This window comes from Polypterus senegalus, chromosome 6, assembly GCF_016835505.1.
Source record: "Polypterus senegalus isolate Bchr_013 chromosome 6, ASM1683550v1, whole genome shotgun sequence".
In the NCBI taxonomy this organism is placed as follows: domain Eukaryota; kingdom Metazoa; phylum Chordata; class Cladistia; order Polypteriformes; family Polypteridae; genus Polypterus; species Polypterus senegalus.
Genome location: NC_053159.1, coordinates 81,013,790 through 81,033,112, shown reverse-complemented (window position 1 = coordinate 81,033,112; position 19,323 = coordinate 81,013,790). Strand labels below are relative to the sequence as shown.

Here is a 19,323-nt window from a genome sequence, read left to right as displayed (position 1 = left end):
AGGGAATGTAGAGACTGGAGCAACGGACGGCTTTATATATGCAGGCAGCCAAAAACGTGGGAGGTATTGGGATGGGGGATCCAACGCCGCCTCACACGGTGACCGAGCTGCAGGCTATGGACGTATATGTACATAAGTAGGATTCAGTTAGCGTTGGGAACCCGCGTACCAAATTTCTTGAAGATGGGCCCATAAGTAACAAAGACCGTTGAAAAGTTCAATATGGCAGCCAACAGTGGCATCATACCACCGAAATAAGTACCAAATTTCAGCCTTTTACCTACACGGGAAGTTGGAGAATTAGTGACATTGTAAAGTTCAATATGGCGGCTGACAGTGGCATCATACCACCGAAATAAGTACATACAGTGATCCCTCGCTATATCACACTTCGACTTTCGCGGCTTCACTCTATCGCAGTTTTTTTCTCATACACGCTTACGTCACTACGCATGCGCTTTCTGAGAACTTTTATCTAAGCCCTACGATGGCTCCTAAACATGTTGCTTTTTCTAAGCCTTCTGACAATAAAACTAAGCGCCAGAAGAAGATGCTTACTATCCAGGAGAAGGTGAAACTCTTGGATATGATTAAAGATGGCAATACCCTACAAAAGCCTCCTCACGCATATGAAAAGACAACGCCAGCAACTGCCTATCAAGGTGTTCTTCAGCCGCGCACCCAGACACCCACTGCCTACTCCTAGTACTCCTTCAGCGGAAGAAGACAACAACGCACCTGCTGAAGATACTGCACCACCTTCGAAGACTCTCCTACTGAGGTCGTGCCTTCATAGATTAGTGGTAGTGTGTAAGAACTGTGTGTGTTTGTGTGCAATTAAATGTACAGTACAATAATCTACTATATAAAAGCGTTCGGGATTGTCCTTCTGTCCCGTGAGTGCAAAGCGTAGCAGTATTCCACATATTATAGACTTACTACTTGCGGCTTGAGGTACGGTTTAAGCGACGCGATGTGAGCAGAGTTCTGGTGCTCTCATCGCTCCCTTGCTTTTGTCCACGATGCACTGGAAAAATAGACAAAATTATGTCTCTGGAAATGATTAATGTTGATGGAGTACAAATGCCTCACCGCGTAGTAAATATCAGGGGAGATGGTGCTTGCTTATTTTCATCTATTATTTAGTGCATGAAACTCCGTCTTTAGCGGTACAGATTCGGGCTGACATTGTACGACTTTGGACGGGCACTTGAGAGGATAAAAAAAAACGTAGGTTTTCGGGAGATGTTATGAATGGGCACTTTGATATCCTCATTCCCTACACTTACATGCCTGATGTACACATGGAGCGCACAAAAATTAAGGATAAAAGTCGGTCGCCTTAAAAGGCGAGTGCGCCTAGTAATATGATATTTGTAACGTGTAATATGTCTTATTTTCTCTTATTTTGTCTAATATATTGGGTAATACGAGTGTAATGGTGACTAAAGGGTGTTATTTCATGTCTAGAGGGCTCTAATAATGTTAAAAAACGTATTTAGAAGGTCGTAAACAGGTTTTTTATACTCTAACTGCAAAAATATTCGATTTATAAATAAAGAATCCTACTTCGTGAAAATTCATTTATCACGGTAGAGTCTGGAACGGATTAACCGTAATAAATGAGGGTTCACTGTACATTGGTTTCGGTTAGAGCAGGGAAGCCGCCTACCAAATTTCGTGAAGATGTGGCCATGAATAAGAAAGTTCAACATGGCGGACGTTGTTGACCGTTATGTCCGTTACACGTAGAATTTCTAAATGAAACCTGCTTAACTTTTGTAAGTAAGCTGTAAGGAATAAGCCTGCCAAATTTCAGCCAATAACGTAACATGATTGTCAATGTAATTGTTTTGTCACTGTTATGAGTATATATATATATATACACAGACACATATATACATATATATACATATCTACATATATACACATATATATATATATATATATATATCCACATATATACACATATCTACGTATATACACTCACCTAAAGGATTATTAGGAACACCTGTTCAATTTCTCATTAATGCAATTATCTAATCAACCAATCACATGGCAGTTGCTTCAATGCATTTAGGGGTGTGGTCCTGGTCAAGACAATCTCCTGAACTCCAAACTGAATGTCAGAATGGGAAAGAAAAGCGATTTAAGCAATTTTGAGCGTGGCATGGTTGTTGGTGCCAGACGGGCCGGTCTGAGTATTTCACAATCTGCTCAGTTACTGGGATTTTCACGCACAACCATTTCTAGGGCTTACAAAGAATGATGTGAAAAGGGAAAAACATTCAGTATGCGGCAGTCCTGTGGGCGAAAATGCCTTGTTGATGCTAGAGGTCAGAGGAGAATGGGCCAACTGATTCAAGCTGATAGAAGAGCAACTTTGACTGAAATAACCATTTGTTACAACCGAGGTATGCAGCAAAGCATTTGTGAAGCCACAACACGCACAACCTTGAGGCAGATGGGCTACAACAGCAGAAGACCACACCGGGTACCACTCATCTCCACTACAAATAGGAAAAAGAGGCTACAATTTCCACGAGCTCACCAAAATTGGACAGTTGAAGACTGGAAAAATGTTGCCTGGTCTGATGAGTCTCGATTTCTGTTGAGACATTCAAATGGTAGAGTCAGAATTTTGCGTAAACAGAATGAGAACATGGATCCATCATGCCTTGTTACCACTGTGCAGGCTGGTGGTGGTGGTGTAATGGTGTGGGGGATGTTTTCTTGGCACACTTTAGGCCCCTTAGTGCCAATTGGGCATCGTTTAAATGCCACGGGCTACCTGAGCATTGTTTCTGACCATGTGCATCCCTTCATGACCACCATGTACCCATCCTCTGATGGCTACTTCCAGCAGGATAATGCACCATGTCACAAAGCTCGAATCGTTTCAAATTGGTTTCTTGAACATGACAATGAGTTCACTGTACTAAAATGGCCCCCACGGTCACCAGATCTCAACTCAATAGAGCATCTTTGGGATGTGGTGGAACGGGAGCTTCGTGCCCTGGATGTGCATCCCACAAATCTCCATCAACTGCAAGATGTTATCCTATCAATATGGGCCAACATTTCTAAAGAATGCTTTCAGCACCTTGTTGAATCAATGCCACGTAGAATTAAGGCAGTTCTGAAGGCGAAAGGGGGTTAAACACCGTATTAGTATGGTGTTCCTAATAATCCTTTAGGTGAGTGTATATATATAAACATACATACATACATACATATATATCTATACATATATATATATATATATATATATATACTGTATATAGCAAAATCCCCACGCTTCGCAGCGCCGAAAAACTGCTTTTAAATTTTTATTAAGAAGAAAAGAAAACCTTTTATCTCTTTATATACCACGTTGTCAGTTCAGCATTCCAGTTGTAATATGACCAAGCTGCACACTGAGATTACTTTTGAGAATGCAACGTATAGTTTTGTCCAGGAGGAAAGCAATGTTGTCTCAAATCAATGGCAACCTTTTGTAGGGTCTGTCCCTGAGACTTATTAATTGTCATCGCGAAGCAGAGCCTTACTGGAAATTTGAGGCATTTCAATTGAAATGGGAGATCAGAGGGTATAATGGTGATGCCAGGAATACATTCAGAGTGTGGCGCTCTGCTCTTTTTTTGTGTAGCTGCCTTCACAAAAGCCATCCTTTCTCCTTGCTTCACGGTTCTGTACTGTTTTATTGTTTGTTTATTACGATTCTTATAGTTATTGTGTAGCTATTCGAGACTTACTTCACTGTTCAGGTACCCATTTCCTTTATGTTACGTTATTTTTCGTTCGTTTATTACGATTATAGATATTTATTGATTCCCTTCTTTAGCTGACTGCCTGCTCATATAAGGCACTTCGCTGGTTTATTGTGAAACAGCCTTTACACAGCTTCTCCGCTGTTTTATAAACGAACGACATATAAAGCCATCACCTTGTCAATTGTGTAATGCGTTTTTTGAACAGGTTTGATGCATGGAAGTGATCACTCATACTGCATTCAGTCAGTTCACGTGAGCTGCTCTCTTGTGTGATGTTGTGTTGTCCACGGCTTTATTTAATGTTAGCTAAGACCCGGCACTTAAAAGTTTCTGGCTGCACTCCGGTTGTAATATGACGAAGCTGCACGACCTCACTCTTGAGAATACAACGTATAGTTGTCCAGGAGAAAAGCAATCTTGCCTGAAATCAATGGCATTGTTTTGTAGGGTCACTCCCTGAGACTTATTACTTGTCATCGCACAGCAGAGCCTTACTGGAAATTGGAGGCATCTGAATTGAAATGGGAGATCAGAGGGTATAAAGGGGATGCGAGGAATACATTGAGTGTGGAGAAACTCTAGAGACAGCGTGTGTATTAACTTGTGTATTTTTCTGTGAGTATTTGGTGGCAGTGTGACGAAGTTGCTTCCGCAAGACCGCGTTAGCTGTGGAGCTTAACTCGGAGCATATTCTTTTCCTACCTTGTCAATTGTGTAATGCGTTTTTTGAACAGGTTTGATGCATGGAAGTGATCACTCGTACTGCGTTCAGTCAGTTCATGTGAGCTGCTCTCTTGTGTGATGTTGCGATGTCCACGGCTTTATTTAATGTTAGCTAAGACTCAGCACTTAAAAGTTTCTCGCTACAGCAATTTTAACTCCATTAAAAAGTGATCCAAATCCAGTCCAGGTTCCAGTTATGACCATTACGTGTAGAATTTTGAAATGAAACCTGCCCAATTGTTGTATGTAAGCTGTAAGGAATGAGCCTGCCAAATTTCAGCCTTCTACCTACACGGGAAGTTGGAGAATTAGTGATGAGTGAGTGAGTCAGTCAGTGAGTAAGTGAGTGAGTGAGTCAGTGAGTCAGTGAGGGCTTTGCCTTTTATTAGTATAGATATGTATATGTGTGTGTGTATGTATATATGTAGATATGTATATATATAGATATATATATAGCTATGTATATATATGGATATATATATATAGATATATATATAGATATAGATATATATATAGATATAGATATGTGTATATATAGATATAGATATGTATGGGTGGCACGGTGTTGCAGTGGCAGCGCTGCTGCTTCGCAGTTAGGAGACCCAGGTTCTCTTCCCGCATCCTCCCTGCGTGGAGTTTGCATGTTTCTCCCTGTGTCTGCATGGGTTTCTTCCAGGCGCTCCAGTTTCCTCAGACAGTCCAAAGACATGTAGGTTAGGTGGATTGGCGATTCTATACATTTGCTTGGTGTGTGGTTGTGTTTGTGTGTGTCCTGCCGTGGGTTGGCACCCTGTTCAGGATTGGTTCCTGCCTTGTTCCCTGTGTTGGCTGGGATTGGCTCCAGCAGACCCCTGTGACCCTGTGTTCGGATTCAGCAGGTTGGAAAATGGATGGATGGATGGATAGATATGTATAGATATGTATATATATATATATATATATATATATATATATATATATAGATAGATAGATTGATAGATAGATAGATAGATATGTGTATATATATATATATAGATATAAATATGTATATATATGTAGATGTGTGTATGTGTATATATATAATATATATGTGTGTGTATATATATACACACACTTACATATATGTATATGTATATGTTTTGTGTGTGTGTATTTAAATGACAGCAACACTCAAACAATGCAACAGTGACAAAACAATTACTTTGACAATCATGTTACATTATTTTTAAAATGTTTCCTTTTCTTTTTCATAACTTTTTTAACACACTACTTCTACGCTGCGAAGCGCTGGTATTTTGCTAGTGTTTTATAAATGTAAAAATACTGCTGTACGTTTTTGAATTTGGAATAAGAGAAGTGGAAAAATACCGGCTAATTAAATGAGATTAGTGTTATCAGTTGTCACTGATCCTCGCTGGAACAAAAACTTACATTCTGAATGGGACACTAGCACCGAGTTTTAGAACCAGGTGGATGGATAGATTGATAGACAGACAGGCAGACAGACAGAGCCTGAAGAAATCGAATCCTTACGTAAGTGCAGGCTAGACTGTCAAGTCTCGAATTAAGCGCAGCAGCTAGTGAGCGCCTCTCTCCTAAAGGATGCAGTGTTGAGCCAGAGATAGTGCGCACAGTGGGCTTGAATTACACATGTCCCGAATTTGAAAACTCCTTTCACTCTTGTTTCAAAATCCTGCCTCTTCCTGAACAGCAACGAGAGAAAAAAAGTTGGACGCGGTTCATTTTCTTTGCTCAAGCAGGATCGGAAAACCGCAAGCAGACACATAATTGAGAAGACGTGGACTCAGGAGACCCACACGCGCGACGCAATTTCACTGCGCATTATGTCAAAAGCATTTGGAATTTCTCCCATTACCCCAATCCTGCACACAAAGAATGTGTGAAGTGCTGTGAAGCAGGACCCGTAAAAGCCAGTATTCAACTGCTGTCCCGTAGAGGGGTGGGGAGAAGGTTCGGGGAGTCTGATATCTGAATGGGTTGAACTGGTCCCAATTCGGAATCTGCCTGGATGGGATGCACGGTGAGCTTCGTGTGTTGCGAAGACGAACTCCTTCTGATGCCTAATATCGACCGAGATGGCGAGCAAAAGAAAGAAAAAAGAAGACTCCTGGCAAAGGTAAGAGAAATAATAAAAGTGCTAAAGTCGAAAGTCAACGTCGTTTAACCGAAAACAGGGAAAAGAGAGTCCAAAAGTTGCACGCGGGATGCCGTGCTGAGAGTACAAAACTTTCCACCTGCTGGTTGTTTATGCATGTGTCGTCTCTAAATATGTCTGAAAGGATGCTTTGAATTCTTCTGAAGTTTTACAAAGTTTGGCAATGCAATGACGGGATAGTGACGGACGTTTGTTTAAACAGCGTAGGTGTTAAATTTACGCCGGATATTTTCCTTCCTTTCATTTAATCGAAGGGTTTACACTTACTGTACATGCATAAATATAATGCACACTGTGTCCTACGTTTTACAACAAAATCGCCAGCTGTGATCTAACAAGCGGTGTTTTCATACAGCTGTTTTTAAGGATTATTTTAACTGTGTAAGAGTTAACAGTAGTGATTATAAAGTTTATGACAAACCAAATTAACATTTAAAGGGATATTCGGCGCTGCATCACAGTTAGGACCCCGATCAGGTCGAGGACCATGTGAAGTTGCTCGCCGAGGCTTAGCGAGGTTTCTTTCCGACTTCTAATTGCCCCAAGATGAGTAACTCGAAGTTTATCGATGATAGATAGCACTGCTGTGTCGCACCAAGGAGCGCAGGATTCACATCCCAAGTACTTCCAGTGTGGCCATGGTCCAATTCCTTCCCACAGTCCAAAGACACTAAGGTTGGGTGAATTGGCCCGTGTGTTAACCCAGTGATGAACTGGTGCCCTTTCTGGGGAGTGTCCCTGCCTTGTGCTTGGTGCTTGCATGGATGGGCTCCAGCTACCCTATGACCCTGCTTTAAATAAACAAGCATGGAAAATGGATGAATGGATGCATTGAGTGATGGACTGGAGGTCCATCCAAGATGTGTTGCTGCTTTCCTCTTAATGCTTCCAAAAGACATGCTCCAGCAGCGCCATAGCTGGATTAAATATAAATGGGCGGATATCTCTGAAAACATCTGGCATATCTGAAATGAACTGCAAGTTTATATTAAAATATCCTGAGCTTACTTTGAGATATCAAAAGTCTCTGACCTGTATAAGAGATCTCAAAATGTTAATTAGCTTGCAGCAATTACAGCAGCATTACCACCATTGTTTGTAAATGCATACCCTTTTGCTTTCCTGTGCATCATTACCTGTTGTTGACAGATTTGTTAAAAGAATAGAGGCAGTCTTATAGAATCATTTATTACAATAAATATTTATTCTGCATGTCTATAGTGATGAATGATATCCAGTTATCATCCCTGTGCTCATCAGTGGGTGTGGGAGGCGTGCCTCCATTTCAGGTTTAGGTAGCTAATAAACTAAAGAGCTAGTTTTGTCTAGTTATTAGGAATATGGGTAATATTATATTGATGGTTTGTTATTAAAATGATGCCTTTTATGTTTTGGTTTTGATTTCAGATTAGTAAACTATCATTTAAAAGTTAATAAATATTACGTATTTAAAATATGGTATAAAGCTGACTACATTGGAATAATTTAATAAATTCATAATTAATTGGTGAACAAACTTTTATATATTTCAAAGGTTATGTATATACCTAATACTTTTTTTTCAGAGTAATATATCAAGGTAAATTGGAAGACACAAAGTATTTAAAGGATGCGTTTATATACTTTTGCCTTGGAGAGACAAGTTTGCTGCCAAAACAAAATGCCTTTTTTTTTTTTTAAAGAATTATAGCAAGGTTATCATTAGTCTATCAAATACTTTCGTGTGAAAGCATAACTTTTAAAATTGCATAAAAAAGTCAAAACCTTGCAGTAGATTCCTTTATAGAAATAATTTGTTTTTACTAGCAAATAAATTGTAACCATGCTGTGTTTATTGCCCCTTCTGATGCTGCATTATATTGTATATCCATGTGTTGACTATTTAGTTTGGACAAAATTAACATTTGTCAAAAGGAAATTGCGTGCAAAAGTTTTGTTTATTAGAAAACTACCTTGCCTGTAAACAAATGCAAATTTAATTTTGCTGTGCTTAAATACAGTACTTAAAGCTTAGCAGAATGACTTTCATCCCTCTCTTTTGGTCTCTCCACTGTTAGCATTTAGATTGTGTCTTTAAACTATTGCATAATGCAAACTGCATACATTAAGCTGAGTTTTAAAATTAATCAAAATGTATCCAGTGGTTATTTTTAATTAAGCTTATGATCCATTGAATCAGATGGAGAAAATAAGTAATAGCAGCTGAAGTATCGGGTCATAGACTTTAAACTGCATAAAAATAATTAAAAAAAATGAATTTATAGGCCAAAGGCACTATACAGTAAGACAGTAAACTTTAATTGCTATATAAAATAATATACAGTATATTAAAACTGAAATACCCGTAGTGAAACGGCATCTCAAGGTTCTTTACAAATAGAGATATATTGTGCAGTTCTTTTTTTTTTTTTTTTAAACATTTGGAGCAGAAAGTCAAGTGACATGCTATTGTCATGCACTGAGCTAGAGATGAGAACCGAATGGGCAGCTGCCTGTTAGGATTTACAAAAAGGTCTGTTGATGTTGCAAAATTATATTTTATAACATTGGGAAGATCACTTTTAGCACCTGCAGTCATGTTTTAAATGTATGGTACACAGTATTAAAAATCAATTAACTTGTCACTGGCTGTGGTGAGTAACTACTACATTTCTTAGGATAATTCACTATTATCAACTAGTAGATTTAGGGTTTTTCTGCAATGCATCAAATTGGTGTTTAAGTCTTCAGAATATCCGCAACAAAACAGTTCATTGCTCTAGTAACACAGAACATCATACTTCTTATCCACTTGACAGAGTGAAAGCTTTACTAATAGTGTTGTGGTTGATGCCTAATAAATGTAAAAAAAGACCTTCTTTAGAATGTAGGCCGTTTAGATAATATCAGCATGTGCCAAATAAGTTTATTATATATATATAATGTGTGTGTGTGTAGATATATATATATATGTGTGTATATATATGTGTATATATATATATATATATATATATATATATATATATATATATATATATATATATATATATATATGTTTTTTTTAATGTTTCATATCCTTTCATTTTCAGCTATCATAAACAAGCCTTCATTTCAGAACAAAGGATGTAAATTGTGGTCAAGCAACCAACAAATGCTTAACCGACCTCCTACTAAAATAACATCCCTTTTGGAATAGTTAAAGGAGGCATTAAATATATTCATCCATGGTCCACACTTTTACACAAGGCCTTTGCCCCCTTCTTAGTCAGAACAAATAAAGCCCTTCCATTGACAATTTTTTACTTGCATGTAATTAGCTTTCAATATGCCATATTGCAGAAAAAAACTTTAAACAATCACTTTATTGGTATGCTAGAAGTATAGTGCAGTGACTAAGGCATTAGACCTCAAACCACGAAGTTGCTGGTTTTATCCTAACCTCTGATATACCGTTTTACGGTGACCAAATCATGTAATCTTCATGTGCTCCAATTGTTTAAAAAATGTTGTGCATGTTTACAGTTCTAATGATTACTCACCTTGGCTAAAAGTGTCAGCTAATAATATTTGTTGTTAAGATCTAGGCGCACAGTAGTAAGTGACTAATAGATCCAGTATGGATAGTGCCCCTCCTAAACTGCAACTACCCAGTCATTTCTTTGAATATTGACATTACATGTCCATTATAATGCTGAGAACTTTCGTTGTGTCTGTAATGCATAATGATGAGGTTGTTAAAAGCAAAAGATTATATACTATACATTTGTAGGATTAGAGTGCTAGGTCTTCAGATTTTACTGTATGTTTGTCAAGATTACATCCACTCATTCTATTTCAATAATATGAACAGAAGCCAACTCACTTTCTCTATTTTAAGGCCTATGGAACATTACAGCATGAAAAATTGATCATGTTGTCAGTAGTCACCTGTGTGGTGGTGTAAGAAAAGCCTGTTATGTGCATTGACTTCTTTTTCTCTTAGCTTGAAATTGCCCATTTTTTGTGTATTCAGTATGAAGCTATACAGAAGTGCCCCATGCTTTGTTCACACATGATGTATAATATCTAAAGGGAGCTGTATTTGTAAACATTTCCCTGCAAGAATAACACACCTTTGTTTTACATTTAATGTTTAAACATTTATAGAAATTTCATGTAAAGCTACTGAGGTTAAGCATTGCCTGTAGCATAATGAAGCCTTATGTCTCTGGAATGCACTGTACACAAAACTTGCAGCATTTATTTTGGGGGAAAATAAAACTGAGAATGTGTGAGTCTGTTAAGATGGTAATAAATCATTGTGAACTGACACCTATTTTGAAAAGCAAATCTTTGTTTTACACACTTATTGAGTGATGGCTGATTATGGGCAGATTAAAATGACAACATAAAAATCATAAGTGTGTTGCTTAATATACTTTATACAGTACCTAGGGTGCCAGTTAATATGTAACATAATACAACTCTGATGTATAAACAATGAAGTTCAAAATGTTATTAGAATGAAAGAGTTTACTATTTGGGGTGTTACATAGACCCACAAAGTCTTGATTTATTTATTTATTTATTTTTAAATAGCCTGCCTCTCTGTCAAAGTTCAGGTGCTCATCAGGTCACTTGTGGGACATCTGCATGCACTGTTAGTAGAACATGTGAGGTGATTGACTGGAATTTATGCCCATGTTGTTTGGTGATCATGTTGAATAAATATGGTATGCATGAATAAATGTTTGAGTGATTAGAAGAATTGCAATTGGATTAATGTAGAGATTGTACATAGAGTTTGCTTCATTTATGAAACATTTTTAGCAGGGAGTACCAGCCAGCTGGTAGGAAACACCTTTTCGTTTGTTTTATAAAAGGTTCCAGCAAAGGGTGTCTTGAAAAACACACTGGCTTTTGCAGAACAGGTGCATAATTGTCTATGCTAGTGGATTTATTTCATAAAATATAACTTATTTTGTTTGGAATGCCCAACCATAGCCCATAGACGCATTTGGTGTTCCTGGCATACTTTTTTTTTTCCCCCCAAACTCTGGCAATGATTTTGTTTTTGTTTAATCTGAATGGATCAGTGCCTGGTTTGTAATTTAACTGCTTATAACAGGAAAAAAGTCTTCAAAACCAGGCGACTTGAGAATTATGTTCTAATAACTAAAAAAAAACAAAAAAACAGCTTCTTATTAGTAAATTATACCTAGAAAAACCCATAAAGATAATTTAAATGAAAAAGAACAGACAGTGTTAAGGCATTAGGTCTACTGCCCAGGAATGACATTAATAAGTAAAATCATAATCTGAGGATCACATGTGAGCTACTTTAGTGAAAAACAGCTTCTGCTTTTAAATGCAGTGTAAACTGTACATTATAAGGCCTGAATTGGACCCTTTTTTCTATTGTCATAATAATGGAAATGAGTCCACGAGGATGTCAGTAAAGTAAATGGAAAAATGAAGGTACACTCGATGCCTTCATTAGTAATCTAGCTCCTGCAGTTCTGTAAGGATGAAAATGGACGTTCTAATGTAAAATCTCAGGGATTCTTAGGTAAAAGAAAATTATTACATTTCAATCCATTTTCAAAGCCAGTGCCACACACTATAGCAAGGAACTTATCATTGACCTTCATTGAGTATTCACTGGAGCAGATCCTGAACCCAGAATAAGTACCAAGGAAGTCAAGCTAATGTCATTAAAAATACATTTTATTACATAAAATAAACACAAGTGAGTGAGAAAATCAAAAGTAACAGTGGTTCCAGTGGGCATAACTACACAGGTTAGTCATCTGCTAAACTGTAGGGTGGCTGGTCCCCAATCCATCTAAGTACCTCTGATGACACTCATTCTGTTCATCTCCTGTACTACTTGTTCTTAGGAATTTTATTTGTATAATTTTATTCAGTTCATAGTCAACAATTCAGTTTTTTTTTCATGTTTTCTTTTACTTATTTTAATAGTTAAGTATTGTAATTGTTGAATTGACAGTTAATTTTTATTTATGCCTTATTGTCATTGTTTACATAACATTCTATAATAACATTGCATAACGATTTCAGTTGTGCTATTAACATCAAGGGATATGACCCTAAAATATGGTGATGGTTTGTATCTCTCGCTAACTGTCAGTGGATGCACTTTACAAAACTCTTAACAACTTTAGTGATAGTTTCAATTCAAGTAGATTCTACTAATTATCTTTTTGCCTCACTGGTTTTTAATTATGTTTCTGGTGTGCGTTCTCTTCTCCTGGTCTGAATTCTTCACTCATAATAATTCTGTACTTCTTGGGGTATCTTTCTTTATACCTGTGGCTTTGGTTCAGTTTAACTCTGCCATTTGGTCAACATCCAACTGCAAGATCTGCTTATGACTGTCCAAGAGGGCCTTTTACATCTTGGGTAGGAATTATTTTCGGTGATAACTCTTGGGGTCAGGAATAGATGTTAGAGATCCTTGGGCTGTACTCCTTGCTCTCCCACTAGTAACTTTCACGCTGGTCCCAGCTCAGTATTAAAGGCATGCTCTCACAATGACATATTATGCCTGGTAGATGCAATATCAAGTATCAGTCTCTTATTTTCCGATGTGGCACATTTTGATGAAACTCAAGTTTCCATCTGCATTCATGGTGATGTCATTGTAGCAGAATACGAACACCAGGTAGCAAACTGAATGTGAGTTTGAATTTCAAAGTCAAGATGTGAAAAGTTAATTCAGATACAGGTGTATCCAGAGTAGGTTTTTATTATAAACCAGGGCAGGTTTTTTGAGGATTCAGAAAATATAGAACAGTGATTCTAGAAAGTTCTGTTCATGGGTTATGCTCTAATGGAGTAATTCTGTTCAGACCTGAAGAACATGGATCAGAATTGGGAGTCCAAGTACGTCAGCCAGCTGAACAGACTGCATGATAAGAACATTTTCTGAATATCACTGTTTTGTTTCAATGAATGAGCACCTGCTCTATATATTCTGCCAAAAGACTCACTTTCTAAACTGTAATTCTCGGCTACTGCAGGCCTTTGTTATTATACAATGTGAGCCACCCATTCATCATTGGGACTATAATTTTCTGAGGTGAAAATAAGATGAAGGAGGTCATGTCAATAAAAAAGCTTCAATTTAAATTTTTCACATTCTGTTTATCCATCATTTAGTTATTACTAAATACCGTCATTACTGCATGACAAAACATGTGGTGCTCATAGCTCCCAAATAAATTTGGCACTAGCCAATGACAGTCAGTTAAGTTATGAGGCTTTGCTTAAATTGACTTTATCCATTGACTTATGCTTGCATGAACTTGCAAAAGTTTTGACAATCTAGTGTGTTTTTTTGCAATGCCCACTGTTAGTAAAACTATTTGGAGACACACCTGTAGTACTGGGTTCCTACCTATTGATTAGTTGCTAGGGCTTTACTTGAAGTAACATTTCACAGTTCATGTGAATGTTTTCAGTTGTGGCTTTTTTGGCCTTCAACCCCCGCACTTAAACCAGTTCAGGTTCATAGGTTGGAGAGCCTTTACAAGAAGTATGTGCTATAAGGCAAGGACTAATCCAGAATGGTATAACAGATTATTGAAGGGTTCAATAAAATATATACTGACAAAGTTTCAGTTTAAGGATACTAAGCTGCCTAACACACACATTTTTGGATGTGGGGACAAAACTGCAGTACCTAGAGAATACAATGTGACACCGCATAAGAAACCACTTTGAAACTTGCTAAAGCATGGAGGCTTAGATCCTGTCTGGGTGCAAGCATTGATAAGCTGCCAGTATACTGCATGGCCCACTTGTACACACTCTCACGTAGATTCACACATGAGAAATCAGAAAGTGTCAGCTGACCTAACTAACTCCATCTTTGGGAAATTGTGGAGATACCTGGAGGAAAGCCCATTACGATACAGGGAGAAGATGTGAACTCTAAACCGACATTTCTGGCCTGGATTGGAACTGATGGCAATACTAACAAGGCTCCTGCTATAAATGCACCCATCAATTTCCTGAACTTGTCAAGTCATTTTTAGGTTTGCAGGGAGACAGAACCTAGTCTGGTGGACACTGAGAGAGCAAACAGACTTGTACTAAATTTATGTATTTATTTTTTTTTTATGATGATCACCATAACCAGAGTTATTTAGCAATTCATATCTTTTAATTCTTTCACAAATGTGCTACTTTTAAACAGATGTTTGTACCTATAAAACTTTGTCATTTACAACTATGGGGTGTACTGTAAAGTTAAATAAATGCATGCATCTAAAATAACTCTTTTTTAATAATAGTAAAAGTCCTCTGTTCACCACTGGTAACTGGGTTTTTCCATAATATTTATCCCTTAGCTCAGTCTTCGACAGGGTAGGGTAGGATAGGATAGGTTGGGTTCTTTTCTATCTAAATTGTTTGCCTCTTGTCATTTTATCTTTTTATTAAAAAGTTGATCACAAAAAAAGTTAGTCTAGCTCTTGACAGCCTGCCAATTCATTGCAGGGTACTATCATGCATACACCAAAACTCATTCACAACAGACTAATCAGAATGCAAGTAAACATTAGAAAACTAGAAGACAGGAATAATGTACACTTTATATACAGTGTCCAGACTAAGGTTTCAAACCCAGCTCCCAAAAAGAGTTGCAAGGTAGTAGCTCTGACCTTCATGACCGCATGCTAACTGAATGAACTGGTATAACCTTATTTGTAAAAATTATCTTTAAAGATCAAGCCTTTATTATAAGTTAAACAGTTGGTAAGTGCAGACTTTGAGAATCAAATACAAGCTTCTACATGCAGCAAATGTTTTGTAGTAAATGTGAAGTTAATTGAGCCAAAGCTAAGGAAGGTTGGTTAGGCATGTTGTATGCAATCAGACACATGTACTTTTATTGGACTTTATAAGCAAGTAGCATAGAACTTATAATTACAGCTGAAACAGACTTAAGCATCTTATTTTCCACATTTGTTCTTTTTTCCCTAGTAATCTTAAAATGATTATAATCTCACACATGCAGAAACACATAATTAAAAACAATTATTCTTTTTCTCACAATTTCCACTGTTACCAAATGAAATGTATACAGAATGTTTGTGGATATCTTTTAAAGTTCGCAATTTCAATCTGAAGACTAATAGTGACCCATTTATGACTTTTATTGACAATTCCAACCTCAAATTTCTTTGACAGAAAATTGGCTGTGTAAGTGTCAGGTGACTACATCAATGTGTACAATTCAGAATTTTACTGTTGTTTATCCTCATTTAAATTAAACATTTGGAATGGGTTATTCTTAAGTCAGTCAGTGTTAGTGGCTAAGAGTTGGGGTGTGTGTGGGTTTTTTTTTCTCCTCTCTTCCAAATGAAAATTCTAAAAAACAAACTTCTCTTGATAACGCAAAGATGCATCTTGGTGACTAAACTCTACCTGAACTGCAACACTGGCTTTGCTAAATTATTTGATTAAAAATTTTGGGATTGTTCTAAATTTAAAACAATTTTGAGAGGAAATACTTTTTTATGTTTGACATATTTGTCAGATGTGTTCAGACTTACAATTATTTCAAATCATAATGGCAATGTACTAGGAAATGCTAAATGGGACAAGATTCTTTAATTATAAATTCAAGCTGATTTCCTCTACTACATTGTATACATGTCAACTTTTATGTAATTGGAAGAATTCTGACCCACCCTCTGTAGATCAATGGGAAAGTGATGCTTCTACCATTTAAAACTAGGAAAAAGTAAGTTTCTTTATGAGAAACACTGCAAAACTTATTTGATTTAGTGGGATTTATTAATGTAGTTCTGAAAAGACTTGCTTGGCCCCTGTGTGTTCTGATATTTTAAAACCTACAAGGAGCTACCTTATGTTTTTTTTTTGTTTGTTTTTTTAACATGAGCTTTAAGTGCTGATTATGATTTAGTGCATCCTAATTGTTTTTTGGAAATACAGTTTAGATTATATATTGAATTGTACAGTATATTGAATGGATGGTATGTTAAATATTATAATCTGGTAGGTATGTAAACTAAATACAATAAAAAGTAAATCAAGGCAAACTTATCTGGCTCTTGCATAGAGTGCCAAATCAGCAAGAAAATTCTGCCTCCCAAAAAATGATGTGTTTCCTCAGTAACACATAATATTGGCTATGAGTTGAAAAATGGCAAACCTTGTTAACTCCAATTATGCTGTGTTACTGGATAGTTAAATCACTGAAATAAAATAAATACTGATGACTAAGTGTAGTCTGTGTCCAAAACCCTGAACTCTGGGCCAGTCATTTACTTCAGTAGCTTTGATTATATTCTTCACATTATCAGTGGTGAAACACACTAGCCCATCTTTGCATATTTTCCAGCTAGTCAAAGCCTCCCTTAATCCTAGAGCTGTGTGTTACCCACAGTGTAGGATGTCTAAGCACTGAGCCTTAAATTCAAATCATGGTCAATGAAACAAATTACATTAGGTTTCGTTGTCCTGTTTGACCATAGATGTAGCAAATCATATCATCCACAGTACATGGTTTTTGTGGCGGCACGGTGGCGCAGTGGTAGCGCTGCTGCCTCGCAGTTAGGAGACCCGGGTTCGCTTCCCAGGTCCTCCCTGCGTGGAGTTTGCATGTTCTCCCTGTGTCTGTGTGGGTTTCCTCCGGGCACTCCAGTTTCCTCCCACAATCCAAAGACATGCAGGTTAGGTGGATTGGCGATTCTAAATTGGCCCTATAGTGTGTGCTTGGTGTGTTTGTGTGTGTCCTGTGGTGGGTTGGCACCCTGCCCAGGATTGGTTCCTGCCCTGTGTTGGCTGGGATTGGCTCCAGCAGACCCCCGTGACCCTGTATTTGGATTCAGCGGGTTAGAAAATGGATGGATGGATGGTTTTTGTGAAGACTTTGTTTGACAACACTCCTAAAAAAGGCAGCCTATTGGCGTGAGGTCTGGTGATAGTGGTGGCCGTTCCACTGGCCCTCGTTGACCTTCCCAACACTTGGATAATTGTTCATCAAGAAACAACAATACATGAATAAACTCCATAAACCTATACCTGTGTGTGTGTGTATTTTTTATACATACATGCGCGCACACACACACACATGCATTTTGGAGTGTGGGTGAAAACTTCCTGAATCTACTGGTGCAAGTGTTAGTAGTTCAGTAGGTCATGTATATATAATAGTGTCTAGTCCTGTGGTTATACTGTATACCCATATTGATTTTTTTTCTTAACATTATAGGGTTAACAATGATTTAATTGTGACACCAAAAACAGAAGCATAAATATTTGTTTCTTAGGTACAGTAAGATGTGAAAGGCAATAGGATATTCATATGCATTGCCTTCTTCTAAACAAGTACATGTAGTGTCAGTTTCTAACTTTTTTGTACATTGTGATTAAGTAAATTTTTATAGTAGTTTTCAGAAAATTTTAATATATAAAAGTCAAAAGGTTTTAAAAATCCAGAAAGCATCTGGTAAAGTCTTAAGTTTTTTTTTGATTGCAAAGTGTATTCCCAAGTGCATATAGATACTTGGGGTTAGTAAAATAGCCTTGCAGCAAAGATCTTCAGTAAGAAAGTAATTCTTAACTTTAATTAGGAACATTAGTGTGTTATTCCCAGGCCCTGATTATCTTAGAAACAAGTGGGTATACAGAAAGAACTGATGTAAACCTCTGAAGTTCCCAGGTACAATAACATGATATCCAGTTTCACAGCCAGCAGGCTATTTACGCTAAGCAGTCATTGAACATTAAATGCAGCACATCTCTGGTCCCTGTAAGTTGAACATTAGCCTTCATTGTTCTGTTCTCTGCCAGATCCCCCTAACTGAGCAGAACCTCTAAGAGTATCATAGTTATGTTGATATTCATTCATCTGTTGAGATGTGTCTTCCTAATACTTTGTGAATTATTTCCAAAACATTTGCTTTATGGTTTCTTGAAGTCCACTACTTGATTGAGTAACTTTACTATGGCAGGTAAATTTTGTTTTGAAATAATGTACACCACTAGTAATGCACCCCTATGCAGACTTGTTTATGAACTTTTGTACAGCTGAGGTCATTAGACTTCTGCCAGAAAATAGTCAGAATGTTTTTAATTCCCCGCCATTTTAAGTCCACTGCCTGTGTATATGTACTTTTATTATGCTAACTTTCAATCTGTCATCTCTGCGTTTTTGATGCTGTCTTCAAGACAGATATTTTTGTTCCTCTGGTGAAGAAGTGAACTTTCATCTGTATGTTATTTTAAAAATATCTTTTAAATCTGGTTTGACCTCACTATTATCATTTGAACCATAAATGACATTTGCTTGAATGCTAATGTTGGATTGCCCTCTTCGTCCATTCTCCTCGACCTCACTGTTTCTGACGTTTTTATATAAACCACCTAAAGAGCTTTGCTTGACTAAAGCAATCTGCTGCATGTGGATGCACCCCTTTCTCTATGGCAGTAAGTGGTTTGATGAGTTCAATATCCTACAGTAGGTTCCTTTTAGATTTCTTCTATATTCATATTTTGGTCCACTGCTGTTCAGAATCCACATTTTTCTGCCAAGTTCTCATATTATTAAAGAATAACAATGTTGTACTTTTACAAAACCTGATTCTTCAGGTTCCCTGTCTTCTCTGATATCAACATTTGGATCAGTATAAATAAGCAACTATTACATGATTAGGGATT

The 19,323-nt window shown here is 37.2% G+C and overlaps 1 protein-coding gene across 3 annotated transcripts in view; it reads left to right on the top strand.

Moving 5' to 3' along the window:
• Positions 1-6,189: 6,189 nt before the first annotated feature.
• LOC120531205 (tensin-like) overlaps positions 6,190-19,323 on the top strand; it is an 801,530-nt gene continuing 788,396 nt past the window's right edge. For 2 of the 3 annotated variants that reach the window (XM_039756405.1, XM_039756402.1), the window contains exon 1: positions 6,190-6,612. In XM_039756405.1, the coding sequence (XP_039612339.1) occupies positions 6,505-6,612 (108 nt within the window). In that variant the 5' untranslated portion in view covers positions 6,190-6,504. The remainder of the gene's footprint in view (positions 6,613-19,323) is intronic. The other variant, XM_039756406.1, reaches the window with a different exon arrangement.